At 43.2% G+C, this 24,062-nt stretch overlaps 1 protein-coding gene across 7 annotated transcripts in view; it reads right to left on the bottom strand.

Moving 5' to 3' along the window:
• RNASET2 (ribonuclease T2) overlaps positions 1-21,932 on the bottom strand; it is a 70,790-nt gene extending 48,858 nt beyond the window's left edge. For 2 of the 7 annotated variants that reach the window (XM_068231770.1, XM_068231768.1), the window contains exon 1: positions 21,769-21,932. Coding sequence is in view for 2 of the 7 variants with exons in the window: in XM_068231763.1 (XP_068087864.1) it covers positions 20,986-21,047 (62 nt within the window). In the remaining 5 variants the exon portion in view is untranslated. Of the gene's footprint in view, positions 1-20,985; positions 21,356-21,725 lie in introns of those variants that run through there. The other 5 variants (XM_068231766.1, XM_068231767.1, XM_068231765.1 and 2 more) reach the window with 4 other exon arrangements.
• Between the last annotated feature and the right edge of the window lie 2,130 nt (positions 21,933-24,062).

The following is a 24,062-nucleotide window of genomic DNA, read 5'->3' on the forward strand; positions in this document are numbered from 1 at the left end:
TACAGTCCCAATGTTAATGCTTTTGGACTGTCTAGTCTGCTTTCTCAACCAACATTTAGGTTTATAAACTGCTCTACAGAATCTTGTCTCTGTCTGTCACATATACATGTGTTATCACACAGGAAAACCACATATAAGCAATAGTCTGAGGTGTGACACCACCTTACAAATTATTAAGGTCGCTGAGGTTAGTTACTAAAGTTTACATACAGCAAAATAAACCTGTTCTTACTCTAAACATTCAATTATGTGCAGTGCAAGTGGAAAAATAAAACCCTTAAATGAGCAAGACTAAAGGCTTGAAATGAACAACATTTAGTCTCGTCACCTTTAGTATATCATCACTACTGTGTCAAATGAAGAGTAAGCTATCCAATAGTGAAGATTTTAGTAAAAGAAAAAACAAAACAAAAAAAACACACACATAAAAAGCCAGAATATTACGGTATATAAAACAGCACACATCCTCAGTTTCCACAAATATAAAACACAAATTCGAAAAAAAAAGCCTACTGGCTCATTTGCAAGTATTACACTTTCTGTATCAAGATCTGCTTCTTCGGGGTTGATTCAGCAAACACCAGAATTAGCTCTTTTTTAAAGTTTCTGCTCACTCTTATCAATACTTGGTAGCTGATCGACCATCTAATTCAATATAACTGAATCAGATGAAAATCTGTGCCCCAAGAGCATGCTCAACTGACTATGAATCCAATTTCTGGCCGAAATTGGTTGCATGTATCAGACACTGGAAAATTTCAGGACCACATGTTGGATCAGGTGCACAGCTGTAACAGCATACGATAATCCTGAAGGTAACTCCCGGCTGCTGACCCCCCCCCCCCCCAATGTTTTATGTCCCCCATGCAGTTATATTTTACCCGTCACGCCATCCACTGGTGTCCCCCGCAATGCCTGCCATACTTCTACATTTCGGGCCCACGTAACTATGGGCATATAGCACATGGGGTGCATTTGTGATGTCTCACATGTGCTATAAACGCCAGCAACCACATGGGGCGCAAATGTGGAAGTACGAGGACAGTGGCAGTGCAGACAGCAGCAGGTAAAGTATAACTGCACAGGGCACCGGGAGGGACATAAAACATTTGGGGAATGGGAGCCAGGGGAAACGATGCAGTGTGGCGGCATCACAAGGCCGATCCTCCAAATCAATCTTGAATTGACTTGCGGTTTAAGGGCTGTGCAATCGGTACAAACATCATCCAACTCCAACTCTTTAGTTTATGAAACCACGGACTCAGACTCCAGGTACCCAAAATTGCTCAGACTCCTTAGTCTAATGCTTATCAGGGCTGTGGTGGTAGTACAAAAACCATCCGACTCCGATATCCAACTCTTCAGTTTATAAAGCTACCGACTCAGACTCCAGGTATCCAAATATTGCTCCAACTCCTTGACTCTCACCGATCAGATTTAATCAGAGAGAAAAGCAGAGTTACTACCTACTAACGATGTTTTGAACAATGCTTCAGGGCAAGGCGAGACGTCGCTCCTCCCAGACGCAGGAACAGACAGCACTTCCCCTATAAAAGAACCAAATGGTTATTCCACCCTCAGTGTGTTTAGACAAGTACCCGACAGGTAAGCAACCAACTAACCCACAACCAGTGCCAATATTTGACAAGACAATATACCAGGGTGGGATCGTTGCCCTAAAGGATTGTTCAAAACATCGTTAGCAGGTACTAACTCTGCTTTTTTCCCCACAATCCTTCAGTGCAAGGTGAGACGATTAACAAGTAATATAACTTTAGGGTGGGACCACTGCTTGGAGAATCTTCCTTCCAAACACCTGATCGTGAGCAGACAATGCATCAATCCGATAGTGGCGAATGAACGTAGAAAAAAAGCTGACCATGTTGCTGCCTTGCATATTTGTTCAGGAGAAGCCCCTGCTTTATTTGCCCAAGAAGCTGCCATAGCCCTTGTTGAATGTGCTTTAAATGATGCTGGAGGGTCAATTTTCATGACCGTATAGGCTTCAATAATCGCTAATTTAATCCAATTAGAAATAGTGGATTTAGATGCAGCCTGACCTAATGTTTTACCTGAAAATAACAAAAATAATGAATCTGACTTTCTCATATCAGCTGTCCTGGCTAGATATTCTAACACACATCTTCTAACATCCAAAGTGTGAAAAATTCTTTCATTCTCACAACTTGGATTCACATAAAATGTAGGTAAAACTATGTCCTGTGATCTATGGAATCTAGACATCACTTTAGAACAAAACTTTGGATCTGTCTGCAAAACAAGTCTGTCCTGAAGATCTTGAAAATAGGGACTCTTAACTGATAAGGCCTGAAGCTCACGGACTCTCCTAGCCGTAGTAATTGCTATCAAGAATACTACTTTAAGCTTAAGAATTCTAAGTCAACAATCTTGTAACGGCTCAAATGGTTCTTTAGATAAACCTTGTAATACAACAGATAAATCCCAAGGGGAAACATATGGTTTAAAAATCGACAATTTCCTTGAGACAGCTTTCATAAATCTCTCAATCAAGGGACAGGAAGAAATAGGAATACCTGAGAATGCAGTTAGAGCTGCCATCTGCAATTTAAGTGTACTGACAGAAATATTTTTATCCCAACCTTCCTGGAGAAAATCCAGAACTGCCGGAATAGACAAGCTATGTGTAATGATCGCTGCTGCAGCAGGTGTTGCTGTAAGTAGTAGTGCTGCAGCTCAGGCAGTTCTGATGTCTTTCCATGCAAGCTGCATAGCTTTGTCTGTCTTTCCCTGCTGTCAGCTTGTGACTGATTATCATTCACCTGTGTGGGAATCTGCATGTCTGCTCCCATTGGATGACCTCAGTATAAAGATCTGCTTCCTGCAGGGTTTCCTGGGGTTTTCATAGCTTCAGTTTAAGCTAGTCTTGCTGTCGCTTCAGCCCCCGATCGTGTTTCTTGTTCTAAAGATACTTTGCTGGTCTTTGCATCATATATTGGTTCATTGCCAATATATATGCATACCAGCACGTTTATTATTTTCCTTGTATTCGTGTTACGTTGATACATCAGTGTCGCTGATGTATACGTACACGAACTGTTTATATCCTGTGTGCAGTTAGTCAGCTTTCCAGCACGTTTTGGTAGGTTGCGCGTACCGTGACCACCCGTGCTGAGGTAGTTACCCTGCTCCTGGTTCTGTTTGTGGATTGCGTTCATCTCTGCGAAGAGATAATGAATCCTTCTGAATCCTGTTCTGTTACTGTTTGTGGATTGCGTTCATCTCTGCAAAGAGATAGCGAATCCTTCTGAGTCCTGTTCCCTGTATTACTCCAGTCCTAGTCAGCGTTCCTGCTTATGTCATATATCGGTTCATTGCCGATATATACATATGTTAGTCAGACGTTACAAATAGTTTCATTGATAGCTGTAATTGTAATACGCTAGGAAAACATACTTATTGTATATTTATCTGTGTTACGTTCATCTATCTTGATCCTGCTATTTCCTGACTATCCTGTCCTGTCTTTGTGAGGCACGCCATCGCCGCAACGCATTGGCTGCCTCATTCCAGTCTGTCTGGTTTTGGACGCTTGCTGTCGCTAAGTAGCCGCTAGCTAGCAAGCGTTCATTCTGTCTACCTGTCCTGATCTCCTCAGTTCTGGTTTATGCGCTCAGCGCTACTTTGCGCTGAGACGTTATAACGAAAGCATTGTTTGTGGCTGTCAGATCTGCACCGGCTCTGTGCGCCACAATCTCCTATTGGAGTCAGTCCTCCCCTCCACTATACTAGGGATAGCCTGTTTCCTGGTGCTAGTGTGTGTACCTCCTCCACGTCAGCTCATGCGTTGCATGCTGACTGTGGAGAATACACCACCAAGCCTTACACTATGAAACTTCCAATATTTTAAGCACATTTTCCTAGTGACATCTTTACGACTTCCAATCAGCGTTGAGGCTGCTTTATCCGATACCCCAAGAGACTCTTTAACCAGACTAGCTCAGGATCCAAACTGCCAGATTCAGCCGATCTGGATGTGGATGCCACAGTTCCCCTTGCCACAGATGGAACCCCCTCCCCATCTTCTTGTGATCTGTAGAAACACTTCCTTGTTTAGTGACCAAACTGAGGACAGAACTTTGTTTCTGCTTAATTTGTCTGCATCTATGTTCAACGTGCCTTTGAGATGAGCCGCTCTCAAGGACAATACATTCTCTTCTGCAACTTCCTGCAATAACAGGGATTTCGTGCCACCCTGTTTGTTTAGAAACGCTACTGTCGTAACGTTGTCCAACTGTAACAATACATGAGATTGGTACAGTATTGTTTTTGCTCGAGTCAGGCCCATTTTTACTGCCTTCAATTCTCTCCAATTGGAAGAGTTCAGGGACTCCTGTTTTGACCATTTACCCTGAAAGGCTACATGGCCCACATGAGCCCCCCAACCCCACGAACTTGCATCTGTGGTGAGTATTTTTCCACTGGATATTTCCAAAGGTTGCTCCTCAGAATATTGGAATCCTCCAACCACCACTGAAGAGAAGACAGAACCGATTTTGGAATGGTCACTCTGAACTCTAGGCTCTGAGATCGCCCATCCCAATTTTCCAACAGAAAGCTCTGCAGTTTTATGATATGTGCTAGTGCCCATGGCACCGCTACCATTGTTGAAGACATCAATCCCAACACTCGGGACACCAGTCTTAGTGTAGGCCGGATCTCCTCCTGCAAAATCCGAATTGTCTCTTAACTTTTCCCCTTTTTCTGGAGGAAGAAAAAAGCTTTGACTCAGCGAGTCTATTAATATGCTTAGGAACAAAGTTTTTTGGATTGGAATCAGACATGAATGTCTTGATTTATAATACAACCTAAGGACTGCAAATGATCTGAGACTATTTGCAGAAGACCCCTTATTTCTGCCGCAGAATTGCCTAAAATTAGAAGGTCGTCAAGGTAGGGAACCACCATAACCGACCTTTCCCTTAAGGGAATCAGAGCTTCCTCCAGAATTTTTTTAAACATTCTTGGAGTGGAAGTGATCCCAAATGGGAGGCAGACAAACTGGAAATGCATCACTACCCAGTTTACTTGAAAAGCAAACCTCAGATACTTTTGGGATCTTCTGTGTATTGGAACGTGCCAATAAGCATCCCTGAGATCCAGAGATGCCATGAACGCCCCTGGAAACCGCAGATCCTTCACCGAAAAAGTTTTTCCATGCTAAATTTGTTCCTTTTCATGAACGGATTTAACTTTTTTAGATTTAATATCAGATGAAACTTGACCGTTTCTTTACTAAAAATATTGTTGAATAAAATCGCTTCTTCTGTTCCAATTTTGGAACTCTGCAAATCACATTATGATTTAGCATGTTTTGTAAAATGTCCAAAATCTCTGGAACTAGAACCGGATCTTTTGGAGGCCTTGAGATTACAAAATCTTGATGGAGGGGAAAGGGCAAACTATCTGATAACCAAATCTGATCGTTTGTCGAATGAAAGGGCTTTTTGCCACCTTTGACCAATTGTGAGAAAAATATCTCAGTCTTCCCCCTACTGCCAGACACGAGTCATTGTGATTTCGTCTGAGTCTGTGGGTTTAGATCTAAACCCTCTTTTTGATTGATCAAAAAACCACCTTTATTTCCTTTCTGATCTTTAGAAGCCTCTCTCTGATCAGTTTTTGTTTTCTGAAAAAAAAAATCTGTTAGTGACTTACTGTTTTTTGGGAAAAGTCTTCTTTTTGTTAGAAGTTCTTTCTAAGGCCAGATCTAACTCAAGACCAAATAAAAGATCTCCAGAAAAAGGTAATCCACAAAGTCTGTTTTTGGATGCTAAATTACCAGCCCAAGTTTTTAACCATAATGCTCTGCGTGATACATTTACCAGAGCTGAAGATCTAGCAGTGAACCTAAATTGTCTCTGCAGAAGCATCAGCTAAATAATTAGCTGCTTTATTAAGAATGGTTATATAATTCATCAGTTGTTCAACCGATGCACCTGCTAAAATATTGGCTTGAAGTTGGTTTATCCACAACTCTAAAGTTCTAGCCACACAAGTGGAAGCTATTGCAGACCTAAAAAGGTAGCTGCACAAGCTTCCCAAGTTCTTTAAAGATAAGCATCAATCTTTTTATCCACAGGATCTTTAAGATCCCCCAATTCTTCAAAGGCTAAATCTCCTTGTTTTGTAACCTGTGAAAAAGGAGTATCTAAATTTTGGACACTAAGAGCTGGTCCACACTAGGTCCGGAAACGTATCCGTGGCTGCGTTTTTCAAACCTGATGAAAAACGGAGTCCCGGATACTAATGTTTAAAATAGCAGCCAGCCTCACCCAAGTAAAAAACGGATCCGTCTGCGTTTGCGGGGATCCGTTTTCAAAACCTGAACGGAAGGTCCGGACCTGCTGCATTTTCACGCAACGGATCAGGACCACGGATACACGCAGGGGTAGTGAAAGCAATAAGAAAACGCATCTCCAGCTCCACAGGCAAAAAACGGATGTGAAAACGGATAGCCTGAGCTTTATGATTGGCCCAAAAAATCCTCCCACTCCTTCCTAATGATAGAGACGTTTTCTGTCAGGGAAAAACCTGAACGGAAACTGATACACTTTCATCAGTTTGCAGTACGGTGGGTACTTCCCCTGATCCGGACTGCAGTGTCCGTCCTGCAACCGGGTCTAGTGTGGACCCAGCCTTATCCCAAAGAGCTGAATCCTCAACAGTAAAAGGAAATCTACGTTTAACTGCTTTAGAAATAAGAAGTCTTTTCTCTGGATCTTGCCATTCTTTCAGAATAGTCTGTTTGATAGCATTATGAACCGGAAAAACAAGGTCTTGTTTTTCCTCCATTCCTTTGTACAACTGGTCATGAATAGATAAATTAGTTACCGCATGAATATTCAATTCCAGAGTTTCATTAATTGCCGCAATTAAGGCCTCGGTATCTTCTACCCGAAACCTGAATCGCAAAGGAGCATCAATTTCCACCTCCCTTGAGTCCGACTCCTCTGAACTCACACACCTCTCTGCCTGATTCTGATTCTCACTCTCAGCAACAGGATTAACAGCAACAGTGCCCTGAGATGTAGAAGCACCTGCACTTAATAAAGAAGAATTAATCTCTTCTCTAAAAGCCTGCAGGGTCTCTAGCACAGAAGGACCCGACTGCTCTCCCAAAACTTTCTCCATACATTGTTGACAACATTTTGGTATATGGCAATGGCAATTTCACATTACACATAGGGCATTGCTTATAAGTAGGAGGAGGTCTTTTATCTCCTGCATCAGCTGTTTTAATCTGCAAAGAATACATATTATACAGCAAAGCACAAATCCCATCACATGCAAGGTTAGTGAAAAAAAAACCCCAACAGAGACACTGTTGTCTCACCTTCGGGGCGGCTGGGTTACTCTTAGTCTTTTGCGATGACGACATTCTGCAATAAAAGGATATCCAGCACCAAGACTGCAGTCTCTCCACTGCAGAGCAACAAATGCCACCATCCAGCCCGCACTGCGTTCACTTTTAAATGTCCTCTGCTCATGGAGATCAGCCAGAGGCAGGACCGGAAGTGACGGAGAGAAACAGGAACTCACAGTTATAAAAGGCGGCTTCTGGCCTACCCGCCGGAAATTATATATCCCGGAAAGACCATGCGTACGCTAGGACGACATGCAGCTCCCTAACCGCCCTCACCAGCACCATCGGCCACTTCCCTGCAGACACCTTCTCATCCACGAGTGGAAAGGAACGCCATGTCTTCCACACTTGCTCTACTAGTCAGCAGAGAAAGGTAGGCAACTCCACAGAATCTTCAAGTGTGGAGTTAAAGAGTAACTGTCAGGCTGCAGAAGCTAATTTAAACCTCTATTCTCCTGTGTTAAACAGTTTAGAAGGAAGCCCAAAAGCCATTAGTGAAGATAAAAATCTCAGTTACCTTTGATGTGTGCTTATCAGCAAACTGTTAGACTTAAGCAGGACGCAAGCCGCATACTATACTGCAAAGCATTCTGGGGCCCTCCCCTCGGCTGCTAATGAGACGTTACAGCAGCTTGTAATCAGTCCAGCGCGTAGCACTGATAAATCTCCGGGCAGAGTACACTGCAGGAGTCAGCTATTGTTCCTAGCCACATGGCTCATTAATATTCACTGCACACTGTGTTATTTAGTACCAGCTTTTCTGTGATCAGGAAGCAGGCAGGACATGACGACACATTTGACAGAAAAACATGGAGCCTGCCATGAGCTGTCAGGAGCATCTATCTCTGCATATACTATATACAAATTCTGTGAAATCCAAACGTGGACAGTGAAATGCATATGTAATGTAAGTACAGCCAATCTTTAGCTACTGATATATGTGTTTATTTTCTCTGAAACCTTATACCTAACAGCTCCTCTTTAAGGCTAGACGGCCTTAGTACCACCATCTCAGCCACCCATAGAAATGATACCTGCAGCCCAGCAACACAGGCACAACCCCAAGGGGAGATGCCGACCTGCCTGGACGCAGGAACAAACAGCACTGCGGGTGGACTACCATTTGATTCTTTTATAGGGGAAGTGCTGTCTGTTCCTGCATCTAGAAGGAGCTATGTCTCACCTTGCCCTGAAGGATTGTGGGAAAAATCTGTCTCTTGGTTGATCCGCCACCAAAATCGCTAGCTGTATGGGTACCTTTAAACACTTCAGCCCACAGGCCATTTTATCCTTACCACCAAGAGACATTCTCACCTGCCAGCGCTCCTCCCATTCATTTGGCCGTAACTGTATCACTGCTTCTTACACCGGAATGATCTATATCTTGTTTTTTTGGCAACAAAATTAGCCTTTTTTTGGGCGATACTTGTTTTCAGTAATGACTTTATTTTCTATGCATTTTACAGGGGGGAAAAAAACATAAGAAAAAAAAGTTTGACAAAGATGCACTATTTCTCAATTCCATCCATTATAATTTTAAAAAAAGCAATGCTACTATAAAAAAAAAAAAAAAAAAAATTTTATCTGCATGTTAGTCACTGTTATCACAACATTTAAATTATGTTCCTTGTGCAATGTATGGCGACAATATATTATTTGGAAATAAAAGGTGTATTTTTTTTTTTTTTTTTTTAATCGAACCAATAATTACAAGCCTTTATTTAATACAATGACAGTAACAAAAACCTCATGCCATACAGATTAAAAAGCTGAGTTCCTAAGGCAACAATTTATGTATTTTTTTAAACAACTGGGGTTGGGGATCTTTGGAAGGGATTTGTTTTATATTACAAATGTTTTGTGGCTGTAATTTTATTTTCGCCACTGGATGGCGATAGAAGCACAATCCTGGGTTACCAGGAAGTGTTTAATATTTATTTATTTTTTACACTTTTTAATACTTTTGTTATTAAGGATGGACATGGCCCCTGAACGGGCAGTGTGATTGGCTCGGGAACCATGTAATACCCTTTACAAATCGCTGCCTTGTAAATACAGATGGCAGGCACGCTCGCATCTGCCGCAGTAACACCGGAGGTGAATACGTGTCCAGTTACACTTTAGCAGCTTCTATCTGGATGACTATAGTTGTTCAGATGGAATTGAGGGCTGGTGCACACCACAAGAGCTTTTTAAATGTTAGAGATTTTAAAAGCTCTTGCTAATGTAATGTTACGGGGGATCTTTACAAAAATCACATTGCTCCAGTGTGCACACAAACATAGCATTACATTAGCAGGAGCTTTTAAAATCACAAAGCGTTAGGGTCCGAGATGAATTCCCATCTTAGACACTACTAACCTGGGCTAATGTGCTTAGTGCACAACTTTCTCTCTTTATGGAGGAATAGGCAGGCCCTCCGCTCTCATGGTCTTCTCCTTTCTACTTTTCATTACTTCTTCCTTACTCTCCTCTTTTCTTTACTCATTCTTACCTATGGATCGTAAATCTGACAAGGTATTGTACTACATAGACCAGTATTGGCACTGTACCCCTGGGATACCACCCCCCCTTATTGATTGTTTTTAATAGTTAAACTTTTTCTTGACTGTACATGCACTTTAGCTTATGGCTTTCTGAACCCGGGTTCAATCCCTGCGGTAGCTCTCATTGTGCTACCCAGGTGATATACAGTATATTACGGCTATTATAGCCTTCATTTTGAGTATTTTCAGATTATCATTACCAAAGAGATGAGGTGTCCTTTTGGTTTTTAGATGTTTTTAATGCTTTATGGTGTCTTTTGATGAATTATTCTAATAAATTGTTATAATTTTTGATATTCATGGTGTGGTGCTATGCATAGTCATACTTCTTCCTGAGCATACTGGTTCCTGTTCATGTTAAAACTAATAAAAACTATTGAAATAAAATCACAAAGCGCTCAAACTCTTCTGGTGTGCACCAGCCCTTTGTGGTTAAAGTAGAACTACCATCTAGCATAACATGCAGTTAAGATCCTGTCTCAGAACTACTAATTGACATAACAGTTATCGAATGCTGGGGATACACGGTACGTTTCTGTACCGTGTATCGACCAGCTGATCCAGCCAGCTGATAATATTCAGCTGGCCCGATCATGCCGCTCAACATGCGCCCGCTCGATTCCCGCCGGCGGACAATGGCAGGGAATCGAGCTGTGATTACGAAGCGCCGGCGGGGACGAGCGGCAATCGATCCGCATGCACGCGCGGACAAGCGGGGATGCGCTGGCTCGATCCGGCGCAAAAAACGAGCTGTGTGTCCACGGCATAAATCTGAATTTTAATCAAAAGGAATAACCTCTTGATTGCTCAAACCCCCACCAATCTAATTTAGCTAGCATTGAAACAGCAGTCATACAAAAGACAGTTATCTCCCCTAATATCCAGCTCTATCTGTGAGCACCACAGTCTCTTTCTCTGTAGCTTGCACAGAGATTCTCTCTAAAGCACTTATCTCCTTCATTCAGAGATAAGAGGATGGCAAAAATGCAGGAGAAAATGAAACAAAAAATAATAACCCTTTCAGTCAGTCACCTTTTTGTAAAAGCATGACTAATCTATTGGGATAAATTGGATATTCTGACTTTAGTAATACTTAAACAATCATGACACAAGTTTGGAATTCATTTTGTGCCTAGTTATACACAGAAACCAGCATTTGCATAATTTCCACACTGCATAGTGATTCACCAAAGCCTTATCACCAGTAATGCATAACTTAGGGGCTGAGTTAAGGACTACACACAGCAGTCGACATGCAATTAATTTCAAAAGAGTTTGCTATAAATACAGCAGAAACCAGACTGCAAAAAAAAAAAAAAAAAAAAAAAAAAAAAAGCAGCTGATGAAAAGGGAACTGGGAAAAAAACCCAAAGACTTCTAGCAAGTAACCAAGCATAAAATATTACAACCCCCTGTGTAGTTTAATAACTAACTTTTCTAGACTGGGCAGGATATTCCTATTATCAGAGACCACATCAGTCAAAGAGATTTTCCTAAACTACTCTCAAGACCACCAGTGGAGGTAGCAGCACTCTCTGCTTTTTAAAATAAAAAAATCAATTTCACATAAATTGAAGTGTATAACCTCATTCTTTCTCAATACATAATTGCATATTCAGGAGTATGTACCTGTTTGAACCTGTCCCTTAGCGACTGGAGCTTTATGGGAAGACATTAATTTTTCTGAACTTGAGATTCTTCTGCACTTTTCACTGGAGTGTACAGAGTACATTCCAGTACTTTACCGGTGTAAAAAAAAAAAGGAAGGGCAGAAGTGAGATCACACTGTGGCCTCGCTGGCCTTCCTGTAGATGGACAATTGCCCAGGATGAATATAAAGAAAAAATAATATTTACCAGGCTTTGAACACAGAAAGGTGTTAGAGATAACATACATTTATTGTAAGGAATTTTTATTTTATTATATAAAGAGTTTCAACACCATTTAAACAATTAACATATGCATAACAGAGTCTATAAGTTATACTGCTGCCTAAAGTAAAAGGATCCATTTCTACTTATAAAATGCTCAGGAATTTGTCACTCATTAGAACTGAAGTTATTCTACAGAAGAAGTTATTCCACAGGGGTGATGACCGAACTTCTAGAAGAGAAAATGGTGTACAGTTGTCTTCTATACTGTATTATCTTTTACACAGACATAAGTTACATATGTTGGATCACAGTGACCCCCAGTGGTGACAATATGACATCAGTCAGAAGGATTTATTACTTTGTTACAGATTTTTTTTTTCTTTTGGGGGTGGTGGTGGTGGGGGAGGTGATTTGTCATCATTTTTAATCGTATTTACACACTGAGGCAGGGAACACACTTGTCTTTCAGTTTTCTGCGCGCGTTTTTTCTGCATACTTTTTCTGCACACCAAATGTGTTTCTATGCAGGAAAATGCACACGTTTTTTTCACAGGAGCTGGTGTAATTGATAGAGATAACTGGCAAAATGCGCAGAGTCATCGTGCAGAATGTCAGGTTTTTTTCTGCGTGCTAACAACATTAAGTGTGAACTAGCCCATTGATTAACACGAGTTCTCAGTTTTCCTGTGCAGAAAATGTGCACGAAAACAGTCAAGTGTGTTCCCTGCCTCAATGGAAATTTCACTAATGTTAAGATGTATATTAGTTTTCAACCAGAAGTCGAGGTGACTAGAGATCATGAGATACTATTTTTCCCAATGTGATGGCAATTTTTTGCAATTTGTATGCAGCTTGAAACTAGGCCAATACAGTAGTTTGCCATTTGGATTCCTCAATAAAAAGCTGCTTACTTGAATCTGAGAGAGCCTAAGTGCTTTGAGACATATGGGAGAAAAGCACTATAGAAATGTTATTGATATTTAATTGATCATCTTTATAGGTGGCACAAACAGTGTTTTGGTATTTCTCCGTATTGGTGTATGGAGTGCTGTTGAATCCCTTTATAGTGAACTCCAAGGGAAGTTCCACAAACTCCAAGTAGTTTACTATATCAGAATCTGTCATATATTATATATGTATACAGGCTTATTGCTGGGACTTGAAGACTGAGTGTACTAGAACATGACTGTGTTTACTTTATAGAAGGGTTATGGAGATAATGGAATATCTTTTTAGGACTGAAGAACACCTAACAAGGAAAGCGCCACCTTCACAACCTTCTTAAGAACTCACAGATTGCCACCAAATGAGGCAAAATGATAGAATCCTCTATGATCTGATCACAGAGGGATCTATGCCTACTGCACTCAGCACATATAGATTTTCAATGGATTTCAGCATGAAAGCATAATCCTATGCTTTGACTCCTCTACCAAAAACTGTAGACATGAAAGTTGTGACTGGACCTCTGATGTCACCTTAAAGTGATACTCCGCTCTGGTTGAGAAATAAACAATCCCTTAAATCCATCTCTACATACTACTGGGAATAATGGCAAATACTATTTCAAACTGTGGACTTTCACTCTAAGTATACAAACACCTGCCCCTCTAGAGCCCCTTTACCAGGATTCTAGCACAGTCTGCCCAGTTGGGAAAGTCCACACTGCTGTTAGTCAGTCAGACAAGGGTGGTAAACTACGAACAATGTTTCCTGCTAGTTATTAATGCTGGAAGAGGAAAAACCTAGTCTGACAATAATGAAAACTGAATACAGATATCAGGTAGAAAACAACTGCAGATTGTACTTACAGCCTGTTTTTCAAACCCATACCTAACAGCAAATTGTACTGGAAAAGTAACTCTAATAACACTAAATGAAAAAAATAATAGTGTAGCACCAATACATATTTTAAGCATAATTTAAGGTGAACCTAAAGAAGGAAAAAAGTAAATGTTAGACATTTACCTCAGTAGGGATGGGGGGGGGGGGGGGGGGGGGGAGAAAGCCTGCGGATACTTCAGAGGCTCCCCTATCCTCCTTGAGCCCACCACCCAGCGCTGGAACCCTCTAAGCATATTTGATGAGGTCTTGTCAGAAATGCTCGTGACTGTACTCCGATTCATGTAAGAGCATGGCCATGCTACACATTGGCAGGTATGGTCCGCACGTGCCGAGTAGTACAAAACCATTGTGCATGGCTTTTTCCTCCATGTATGAGCTGTTTCGAGCTACTGGTCATGCGCAGTTTGTACTTGCACTTGTGTAGTATGGCCATGCTCCTACACAGATGGAAGTGCAGCCGCAAAGTAGAAGAGGCTCCTTGCTAGCAGCTGTGGAGCTGAGAAGGACATCCAGAGGCTTCCCACTGCTTAGGTAGATATCAAACTAACTTTTTTTTCTCCTCACAGGTGTGCGTCTAATAAATGTAAAAATAAGTGTTTTTTTCAGAACAGAGAAATATCCTGACCTCTGATTTCTGGTTCAGTAATCATAATGCAGGCAGCTTCTTGGAAAACGTATTCAAACCAAGAATGTCACGAGGAGTCGGATGAGAATGGCAGCATAGGAAATGAAACCAGACAAGCACGAGATAAGAGAATGCTTGCTGAGTTGAACATCCATCCAGCCTGTCTTCATTTCTTAGAAGCAGACAAAAACTATTTCCAAACTCCCTCTAAAAAAAATAAATAAACCAAAGCTAGAGAAACAAAAAAAAAAAAAAATTGTAACCTTGGACAATGGTAAAGGTAAGAAATACTTCTGACATATTTATTGCAGTTGGAGTTGACCAGTAAAATGAATTACCCATTCTTCTAGTTCTTGGTGAAAAATCTCTCTACAACAATAGAAATTCAACAGAATGTATGCCTTTTCTACTGTGCCCAAAAATAAAATAAAGGTCTGTTGTGCAGTTGGGCTTTATGGGGACCCCACAACAGTGCCCTCAATTCACCTTAGTGGTTGACAACACTGCGCTACAGCCTTAAATCATCTAATGTATCTTCTATAGCCATCTCCAAATGAAAGATCAAGGATTTAAGCCTCCGTACATGACCGATACATAAGCATAATTTGTGCTGCTCCACAAACTGCTGGGCTCTAGAAATGTAAAAAGAACAATAAGCATTTCAATGCTGCATTAAAACCTTTAAAGACATGTACCCGAGGTAGATTTTGACCTTAACCTCTTGACGACCAGCTAACGCCGATTGGCGTAAACTGGTAGTCTGCGGGTTACCATGGAAACGGCCGCTCGATCGAGCAGCCTTTCCATGTCAGGTCACGGAGGGTGTCTCCGTGAACAGCCGGAGAGCCGCCGATGGCGGCTCGCCGGCAAAATGTAAACAGGCGGGGAAGAAATCCCCGCTGTTTACATCATACGGCGCTTCTGCGCAGCAGATTGGCCGGGGATCGCCGGCATATGATAGGCTGAAGCCTATCCTTCAATGCGCAGGACGGAAATCCGTCCTGCGCAGCACACAGGGGAAGGGAGAGGGAGGGAGCTGGCGAGAGGGCTGAAAGCGCTGCGGAGGGGGGCTTTGAAGAGCCCCCCCCCCCCCCGCTAAGCAACTGCAGCCGGCGGCGATCAGACCCCCCCAGCAGGACATCACCCTAGTGGGGAAAAAAGGGGGGTAGTCTGATCGCCCTGCTGCACTCCTGATCGGTGCTGCGGGCTGTAGAGCCCACGCAGCACCGATCAGTGTAAAATCCCCTGGTCGGCAAGTGGTTAAAAACATATTTTGCCTACCATTAGATAAGCCTTTGGTTCCTTCAGAGGCTTCCCATGTCCTCCTCAACCTCACCATTGCGGAGCGCAGACCGCCGGAACACATTCGACAAGAGCTTGTCAGATATGTTTTTTTTTTGGCAACGCACCCTGTCCAGTATGAGCATGGTAGGGCTGCGCTTGCACGGCAGCACTAATGCACAGCGGGTAGCATGGGCACGAACTTCAAGGGTAGGATTTTTTCCTCTTCCTATGTAAGTATCTGTTTTCCCTTCCATTTTTTTTTAACTGAAAATAAATTCATAAAAACCGCACTTACAAGAAACAGCTTGTTTAACCCCTGCTGGCGGTATTCCCGAGCTGAGCTCGGGCTAGGTATCAGGAGCTGAAATCGGTAAGCCCAAGCTCAGATTGAGCTAGCTAAAACCGCCGCTCCTGTCTGTTGCCTGGGTCCCGCTCGTGATCAGCGCTGGCCAGCAGGACTCCAGGCTTCTCTCCCTTGCCACCGGGATCCCCTTCACCTCCGCACTTCTTCTGGGATCCCACTGGCCAATGAACGGAAAAGTGATGTACGCGTATGTCGTGACGCCATCAGGGGCGGGGGCAGCACTACATTTTAAAGTGGGCCTGAACTTTTGCACAGGGCAGAAGGAGAACATAGGGAAATGCGCCCTGTATGTATATAGATAGTTTAGCCTGTCTGATCCGCCTATCTGGACCCTGATCTGCTGCACAGCACAGAAGGTAAACATAGAGAAATGCAGCCTGTATATATGTAGAGAGTTTAGCATGACTGGTCTCCCATCTGGACCATATCTCTTACACAGCACAGAAGGTAAACATAGAGAAATGCAGCCTGTATGTATATATAGAGTTTAGCCTGTCTAATTCCTTATTTGTCTCTAATCACAAGTTGTAAAATGATCTCTCGCTTGTATCACCTGACTGCCATGGCAGATAAGCTCATTTGAAAGCGACAGGATGTTAACAATATAGCTATTTGGTTCCTGAATGCTTCTGAGCTAAATGAGTCTTACTAAATGAGTGCCTTACTGTTACTGATTTCTGCCTGGCGCCTGCACTGACCTCTGCCTGTATTTTGACTACTCTCTGCCTGCTGCCTGCACCGACCTCTGCCTGGATTTTGACTACTCTCTTCCTGCCGCCTAAGACTGATAGCAAAGAGAATAAAGTCCGTAAGGAACCACGCTTCTACTAACCCGACTGTGATGAGGCCCTCTGCGCCATTCCCCGCTTTAAAATATACCACACGCGGGAGGCGTATTAGCTATATATGTACATATTGCATAGTCTGGTGCCTTATTTGTACAGTTTCACTATTTTTTAAGCTTATTCATAAATGTAATAATTTCAACAATTTTGTGTTCCAGTCTTTTATTTATATGCAGGATGTCTACCAGGCCTTTACTCTGATATATTTTGGTGAGTTAAAATGAGTACTGTGGGGGGTGGGGGAAAAAAAAAAAAAAAACTCAGGGGGGACGCCTGCTCAAGTGAGAATTCTCAAAGATGGAAGAGATTTCACCTCACAACAGGTCACATCAATAGCAGAATGAGGAGAAATCTTCCCAATAGGTATAAACAGGGCAGTTTCTAGCATTTTTGTCACTCCGGGCAAGAAATCTTGTCCGTCCGTCCGTCTGTCCCACACACACACGCACATAATATAAATCGCACACACTATAGAACATTTAGCATCTAACAAACCATAAGCCATGCCATCAGAAGAGGATTACGGTACCATGATATGGGGGCCCATGGCAAGATGACACTTTTTGCCCTCTACAAAGCTTTTTTAGTTAGATAATGGTGGGGGCTTGCATCCACCAGGCCCCTAGGCTCTCTCCAGGCCCAAGACAGCTGCCTAGGTTTGCCTTGTGGATGATCCAGCTCTGTATGCCATACAGCACAAGCTGCCACTATGCACCTCAAATAAAAACAGCACCCACATTACAAGTTCCAACATCATGTCCCCTAAGAACAATTTCAGCTAACGTCCTTCACATTGCAGAATCAGATTATTAAGCAAGACAGTCTTCATTTGCGAGTAGCACTGCAAAAAAGAGCTCTGTACAGAGGTGTTGTTCTGGTATACAATAGGTGAAAAAAAATTCTAAATGTTTTGTATATCACAGCACCATCTGGTTTCAGTTAGAGCAGGGTGTTTACATTATCCAAACAACAGAGACAGGGCCAGATTATCCACCAGGCAATGGAAGCAGGTGCTTGGCGCCCCACTCGGAGTCTGGAGGGCCCCACAAGCACTGCAGAACCGGCCTTCGGGCCAGGGAATAGGAGGGGTACAGCGCAGGGGAAGAAACCTGGCTACCTATACTGGGGGCATCTATAGACATGGCTACCTATACTAGGGGCACCTATAGCTGGCTACCTATACTGGGGCAACTAAACTTGGCTAGGGGTGGGGCAAATCTGCAGCTTTGCTTAGGGCCCCATTTGGCCTTAATTCGTCTCTGGGCCAAGAGCGTACTAGTCATGTGTATTTGGGAAACATTTGTGACCACATACAGTACAGACCACATACAGTATGCCCAGAACACTCTCAGCAGTGGTTGCTACACTCAACCATGCAGGAGTGTGCAAAAAGAGGGTATGCAGAGTGAAATGAATGGGTGCTAAAGTGGCAGCAGGGCAGGAAAACCAGAGACAAGAAGGGGCCCCAAAGTATCTGATGATATAAAAAAAAATATATACAATTTTCACATTTTAAGAGCTTTAGAAGATGACTTCCACAAGTGACAGAGCCTTCATAAGAACACAGACCTGCTGCTACACTCACAACAAGTCACTATGCAGAAAACAGAGACTCACTGGGGCGCATGTCAGTCCCAGCTGCTACTCCTGGGTCCTGATATCACTATGCTGTCCTGTCCTCAGCCTAGGAGCACACTTGTCCGTTTGTGTGATTTCTGCACTGGAAAACTGAGAACCAATGGAAGGATTTTTTTTCCCCCTTTTGGGGCTAATTGGACCATGCCTTGTAAGGATTTTTCACCTTCCTCTGGATCAACAGGGATATGTGAGGGAGCAGGCTGGTGTTGTACTTTGTTCTCTGGTTGAACTCGATGGACGTATGTCTTTTTTCAACCTAAGTAACTATGTAATGTTAATCAATTGGCTACTGCACATTTGAATGTGGCTTTCCCATGCAAATTCAAACTGATAGCAGTGAAGCACTGCACGCATTTTCTCTATCAATTACATTAGCTTCTGTGATAACGTGTGTGGTTTACCACATACAGACACACATGGGGCTAGGTTCACAAAGCCATGATAACTTATATCACGGTCCCGCTAGCAATTTGCACATGCTATAACGTGTGTAACAGTTTTCGTTCCCGGTATCGCCGGGAAATCACCGCAAACGAAATCGCATGCGGGTGCGATTTTGCATGCGCTTTTTCCCGTGATTTCGCATAGGGTAGTAGGTGCGCGATTTTAACCATGTCACTGCCTGTGTAAATTAACGTTACCTCCCATGCGAAATCACATGCGAAATCGCGGGGAAAACCGCATGCGATTTCCCTATTAGATACATTGTATGCGATTCTCTTAGCGGTGTGCGGGGAGCGAATTCTGACGGCTCTGCCGTGCAGATTTTCCCCGCACACAAAAACGCTCTGCACAACGCACAAGTGGAAACAGGCCCATCCACTTGTATTGGCTGTGCAAATCCGCATGCGGACAACGCATGCGGATTCGCTATAGTGGAAATGAGCCCTTACAGGAAAAACGCCCACAGAAAATTGACAGATGATTGGGCTCCCAGCCGCAGCTTCTTATTATACTCATTCTGTCCACCTCTGATGGAGCAGAACTGGCTCTGCACACTCCTCCAACATCACTACAGTACACAGCACTTGGAAAGGGGGTGGAGAGACTGGGGCAGGTTGCTGTACACCACACTACGCTGCATACTGAATAGGGACGGTCTAAAAAAACTGCAGGATTCCTTATTAGTGGCTGAGCAGATGCAGTCATTAGAGCAATTGTACAGAGAGCAGAAATCTTTTTTCTTTTCTTCTGTGTTGTCGTCACTTACAGTAGGTAGTAGAAATCTGATAAGAGCGACAGGTTTTGGGCTAGTCCATCTCTCCATGGGGGATTCTCTGAATGAACTTTATTCTTTATAAAGACAGTCCCTGAAATGTATACATAAAAAAATTCCTGGCTTGCCTCCATGCTCGCTGCACACTTTTTTTGGTAGTTGGACGGAGCAACTGCCATTCGCTAAGTGCTTTTGTAAATAAAGAAGCCCCGAGGCCTCATTCACACCTGAAACACAAATGCAAGCGTTGCGTTTTTGTGCGCTTTCCCCCCTCCCGCCACTCCACTGGACGATGCGTTTCTGGTAAAAGCGCTTTTCTAAGAGCTTTTCCAGAGCGGTTTTGTAATTCACTCACTGGCACAAGTCAGGAAGTGAACTTATTGACCCAGAAAAAACGCTCACGCAATCGATGCATGAAGCAGTTTTGTGAGCATTTTGCGTTTTTCCTATACCTTCCATTGAGGAAAAATCGCCTCAATGGATTGAAAAAAGGGCAAAAATGCCCTTAGTGTTAACGAGCCCTTAGGATCCCTCATGAGGAGATGGGCTAGTCCAAAACCTGTTGGTTCTGTCAGATTTCTACTACCTGCTGTAAGGCTTTGTTCACATCTAAAAATTGAAATCGCTGACGGCCACGTTTTTGCGATTTTGAGTGATTTTTTTTCCCACCTGGCGCTTACCTGCAAGCTACGATTTTGTGTAAAGCACTTTTCAAAGCGCTTTTGCAGAGTGATTTATTTTTTCACTTCCTGACGCAAGTCAAGAAGTGAACTCTTTGACCCGGAAAAGAATAAATACAATGTATTTATTTTTATTCTTAAAAGCGCAATTGCCACACAAAGCAGCTCTTTGCTGTTGCGGATCAGAAAACGAACCGCTCAGATGTGAACACTCTCACAGGGAATCATTGCACAAACGCTTTTAGGCTCCCTGCACACTGCAAATTTGATTTTCCCTGGATGCAATGAAAAGAAAAACGCAGAAAAACCGCAGCATGCAATACCGATTTAAAAAAAATAAAAAAATAAATCGGAATCGCATGTGAAAATAGACTAAAAATCAAAATCGGAATCGCATGTAGTGTGCTCCCTGCCTTAAGGCGATTTTGAAAGTCACTGGTGCTTAAAAAAAAACCAAAAAAAAAAACCATTGCAAATCACCCTACGTGAACAAGCCACAAGTGACAGCAACATAGGAGAAAAGTGATTTATGGCTTCTTTGTATGTGTTTACATGTTTTTACGTATACATTTGTTAAAATTTGTTTATGATTTTCTTGATAGTGGTCCTTTAGAAAGCTCTTGCAGTAATTACCAGCCCTTAGTTTTCAAGCTGAATACTCACCGCAGCGACGAGGAAGACAGATCCAGTGATGTCTCCCTGACGACGAGCGAACCACGATCCATCTTCCGGTCAGCGGCTATGCACGATTTCACATGACAGCCGCGAATGGGAAGTCAAGCGATCACAGTACTTTGCGCAGACTCGTCAGGGATCTTAAGATCAAATACAGACATGCTAAACTATGTCTGCGTGATTGCGTGTCTGTACCCACAGACACGCAAGATTGAAGAAACAATTGCTCGTTGAGAAAATCACATCCTGTGTATGGACCTTTGTCTCTCAGGAGGACAAGGAAAATAAACTTTTTTTCCTGGACTGCCAGAAAATTTACAGCGCCTTTCTAGACAGCTCTGTGGTTTGAAATGGCTCTGGCTGAACACCTGATGGCTCTGGCTGAACACCTGAGTTCTCACTTTACTTCCTTATAAGTATTATTACCCAGTTGTTAAAGCAGAACATTGCAACACAAAGCTAATATGACGTCGTCTTATAGCTTCTGTATAAACAACTAATCTACATAAATTAATTCAATCTAATAGACAAACTAAACCACACTGTCTGCTATCTGTGCGTCCCCTGTGCGGGTGAATCTTGCAGGCACAAATGGTGGTACACGGGCTGTCTCGTCTTCTTCCATTCCAGCCACGCGATTGGTTTACTCGGAAAAGACCCTGCTTCCCGGACTGCACAACACACAGTATACAGAGTCAGGCATAGTCATAGTACAAGTCGTTTATTACCTTTTCCCTTCTCCCCCAGCAGGCAACGCACGGAAATATTCACCTGTGCTGAGATGGTTGTAGGAGCTGAGCAGATATACTAGCGGAGCCGGGGTCACAGACACAGGACTGCAGATTGTAAATAATAATAATAAGCACCAGGTGAGTAGCAAACTATCACTGTCACTTACAACTGCATATCACTTCCTCTTCTGGTTTCACCGGATGGCAATCTGCACTGCCATGCTGCCACCTGCTGATGATTTGTGTGCAGCACAGCAGTATACATGCAGCGTGCTGCTTGTTTTTATGGGCGGGCAAAAAATAGCATTTGTGTACAGTAAGTAATGTCTGAAAAAAAACCCTTGTAAGCTGCTAAAAGGAAAACGTCACTGCATTTCCAGTGGGAGTTGTACACATCTTAAATATATTAGTATAGTGAATCAGGGAATAGAATGTTGGTAAGTGTAGAACATGTACTTATAGTCTTTAGCACATGAGTGTACGGCTGTCAAGAATGTGTTGCATATATAGAGAGCATATGTACACGTATATTGTGTTTATAGCGCATGTTTATAGCATGTGAGTTTACTACAGCTGTGTAGGTGTTCTGTATGTGGGAGTACAGCAAGTGGTAAAGTGTGCAGCTTGTGTGCAAAATGGGTGGCTATGTTCACGTGTGGGAGAACAGCAGGTAATTTAGGCCCCGTTCACACTTGCGTTTTTGCATGCAAACGGACCGGATCCGGATCGTATCAGGACCTGATCCGGATTGGAACCGTACGGTTCCGATCCGGATCCGGTCCGTTTGCATCAGGACTGCTTCAGGCTGCCATCCAGATCCGTGGGAGAAAAAAAAAAAACCTTAAAATTTGTTGGGGTCTGCAGAAGGTGCACCTGGAGAATCAGGTCCTCCGCTGTAGGCCTCACCTCCACCTCCGACATACTGCCAAAACAACTCCAGCACGTGTGTCAATGCTGCTCCACTCCAGATATGCTGGGCCCATGTGTCCCCATCCGAAATGGCCGCTATAAATACGCATAGGAAGTGGGGTAGAACATCTGGTGTTGTCTCCAGTGTGTTCTGTGCTTCCGGTTCCCATTGGTTTTCTATATCCGGATGGTGCAGTCAGGCTCCGGTCCGGGTGCGTGGGCCGGATGAGCCGGACCCAAAAAATAGCGCATGTTGGAAAAGTGTCCGGATCCGATCCAGCTCCGTACTGTACGGAACGGACGCGTGTGAACGTCCGCATAGCCTTTGCATTGCTATGCGGACTGTACGTTCCGTTTGTACAGTATACGGTCCGGATCCGATCAGGCGGATCCGGACAGGGAACGCTAATGTGAACCGGGCCTAAGTGTACAGCACTTGTAGGCGAACACGGTGATTACAGCGCAGGAGACTTGGGCGCAGCTGCCGCCACTATAGGCCGTAATAGGAATTACAGCTGAAGTTACTTTTAAAACACAATAAAGCAATTGATGGAAGCCAAATTATTTCATTCCCCACCATCCATGGCGGCCTGGAGGGGGAATAGTATTTAACATGGCTGGGAACTTGTGCAGCTGCAGGATCAGCCATATACCGGCTGTATCCTGCTCCAAAGTCTCCAATGCTGATATCTCCGTACGCCTTGCAGGTACTGAGCATGTGTATGTATAAGTGTACAGTGTATGTGATTACAGTGCATATGTAAGTGCACAGCTCATATGTATAGCATGTGTACAATGTGTGGATGCACAGTACATTGGTGAGGGCACTGTGCAGGATGGTTACAGTTTATGTTTACAGCATAAGGGTATGTGTGTAAAGTGCACAGGAAAGTGGGTACTTCTCCCCTCACCTCAGCGATCGCTATCTTTCCCTACTATCCATGGTGGCCTGGATAGGGGAATAAAAATGAATGCCATGGGACTGGATAGTAGGGAAAGATAGCGATCGCTGAGGTGGCGTTAATTACTGTTCACCCTCCAGGCCGCCATGGATAGTAGGGAAAGATGTGATGTAACTCTGCTGCCACCTAGCGGATGCGCCCGGCTTATGGAAAAGTGCCGGAAAGTGTATGTGTTAACAGTGCACATGGATGTGTACAGTGTATATGTTAACAGTGAACAAGGAAGTGTACAATGTATGTGTTAACAGTGTATAGTAAGTGTAAGTATACAGCACATGTGAACAGTGTAAGTGCACAGATTCTGTGTGTGTGTATATGTGTGTGTACAGCAAATAGGAATGTGTAGAGCAGTATCCCCAAAGCATTACACACATCCAATTTTACCTCTTGTAATCCAGTACAAGAGCTTACCTACACAATCTGTTCATAGTATTCAATGGGCCTGATTCACAAAGCGGTGCAA

Source organism: Hyperolius riggenbachi, chromosome 4 (genome assembly GCF_040937935.1).
Source record: "Hyperolius riggenbachi isolate aHypRig1 chromosome 4, aHypRig1.pri, whole genome shotgun sequence".
Taxonomy (NCBI): Eukaryota; Metazoa; Chordata; class Amphibia; order Anura; family Hyperoliidae; genus Hyperolius; species Hyperolius riggenbachi.